This window comes from Marmota marmota, unplaced genomic scaffold (assembly GCF_001458135.2).
Source record: "Marmota marmota marmota unplaced genomic scaffold, marMar, whole genome shotgun sequence".
In the NCBI taxonomy this organism is placed as follows: Eukaryota; Metazoa; Chordata; class Mammalia; order Rodentia; family Sciuridae; genus Marmota; species Marmota marmota.
This window is the reverse complement of record NW_025999960.1, coordinates 14,585,617-14,587,688: the sequence shown is the minus strand read 5'-3', so window position 1 is coordinate 14,587,688 and position 2,072 is coordinate 14,585,617. Positions and strand designations below refer to the sequence as shown.

At 42.6% G+C, this 2,072-nt stretch overlaps 1 protein-coding gene across 1 annotated transcript; it reads right to left on the bottom strand.

Annotated features, from left to right (window-relative positions):
- Positions 1-448: 448 nt before the first annotated feature.
- Positions 449-1,444, bottom strand: LOC107148716 (olfactory receptor 8S1-like). The gene has a single exon (XM_015493449.2). The coding sequence runs from the start codon at positions 1,430-1,432 to the stop codon at positions 449-451; it is 984 nt and encodes a 327-aa protein (XP_015348935.2). The 5' UTR covers positions 1,433-1,444.
- Between the last annotated feature and the right edge of the window lie 628 nt (positions 1,445-2,072).

Below are 2,072 nucleotides of genomic sequence, written 5' to 3'. Positions count from 1 at the left end.
CCTCCCCCAGCCAATATCCTTCTGTCTTTTCTACAAGTTCCTCTCCAGTTCAAGATCATCCCAAGCCTATTCTCAACCCCTGATTCTCAGGTTTATGTTATTATCAGAGATAATCACTCTATATTAGCAAAGCTTGCCCCCTGAATCTCAAATCACCATGGATCCAAATGAGAATTTGGGCTGTAGATAACTTTTTCAAAGATAAACCTTCTGAGAATGTTTCATAAAAGTTTCTTCTTACAGAATAAGTTTGTCACCAGTCTTCTAGATTGAAATAATTATCTGAACCATTGTCTCTGAGCATTAAATATGAGCCAAAGCAAGGAAGTGCCTCTTGGCCTTTCTTTGAGGATTCCAGAGAGTCCCCTTCCAAGATATTTTGTTGTATCTGATATTAATTTTAAAAAAGTTTCTCTAATGATTGCTATCTACCCATCTTGATGCATTTTTACTCTGTTTTCCAATCATTCCCTGCCTGACCTCTGCTATCTAAAATGTTGCAAACCTTTCTCAACATTCTATTCAGAGATGCTTTTACTTCCTTGTTCTTCAGGCTGTAGACAAAGGGATTCACTAGGGGAGTGACCACACTGTACTGGATGGAAAAAATCAATTCCATCGGAGAACTTAAGGTTGGTATGAGATAGCGAAGAGAACCAGATCCATAGAACAAAATCACAGTAGTGAGATGAGAGGAGCAGGTGGAGAAGGCCTTGCTTCTGCCTGTAGTGGAGCTGATGCTCAGGATAGTGGAGACAATGCGGGTGTAAGAGAAAAAGACCAGAAGGAAGGTCCCAAGGGCATGCAGGAGGGTGGAGCCCAGCAGGACTGCAAAGTTGGCAGAGACATCAGAGCAGGACAGAGAAAACAGAGAGGGCAGCTCACAGCTGAAGTGAGGCATGACACGAGCCTCACAGAAGTCCAAATTCCAAGCCATGAGGGTGTTAATGAGAGCATCCAGAAAGCCCAGTCCCCATGAGGCCCATACCAGACCCCCACACAACTGTCTGGTCATCATCTGGCCATAGAGCAGGGGGTGGCAGATGGCAGCATAACGGTCATAGGCCATCACTGAGAGCAGAAAAGCTTCAATTCCTGCGGTGGAAAATATAAAAAAAACCTGAGTCAGGCAGCCTTCTACTGAGATTGATTTTCTCTGGGACAGAAGATTGTCCAACATTTTGGGCACAATGACTGATGTTAAGCAAAGATCCAGGAAAGAGAGGTGACTGAGGAAGAAGTACATGGGGGCGTGGAGCTGAGAATCAGTCCTGATCACCAGTATCATCAACAGGTTCCCCGTGAAGGTCAGAAGGTAAACCCCCAAGAACAGCACAAAGAGCAACGCCTGGATGTGTGGCTGAGCAGGCAGTCCCAGGAGGATGAACTCAGTTACAATGCTGTGGTTTCCTGTGGCCATTATAGAGGACATTTCCTCTGGAACAAAGAAAAAAAGGTGAAGCAGTGGTCACTCCTCATGCCACCTCGGAGTTTCTACCTCATCACTCCCCCAACTTGTCTCCTTCACAGATTTCCTACCTATTCTCCTTCCATCCCAGAACTCTTTTCTCACCCACTTGCCTCCTTAGCAACTTCTGAATGTGAAATCAGTACACTGGTGCTCTTTCTCTACGTGACTCTTCTAACCTAAATAACCCCAAAATAAATTCACTGTTTTCCAGATTTTTCCATGATTAATTGACTTTATCTTCTTTGACTGGTCTTTGCTTTTATGCTGTAAAAATTAAAGTGAATTTTTTAATCTAGTATATTTCCAAAGAAGTTGTTCTTTCTTTGTTTTCCTCAGTTGCCCAAACCTTCATTACTTCTTGCAGTTGCTCAGTACTACTGACTGAAACTCTCTAGCTACTGTATTTGTACTTGTCATATGTCTCTGATATATTTCATTATGTTGACTCAGAGGACAATTTCACCTCTTTCTTTCTTCACTATTTTTGTACTTTCACTTAGATGTCTATCTTGCCCTGGATTTTAGTAGGAGGTGAGTAGCAATTCTTTTTTTCACCAATCCACTTACCTGTCTCTGGACTATAAGGGTTATTATCCAATCA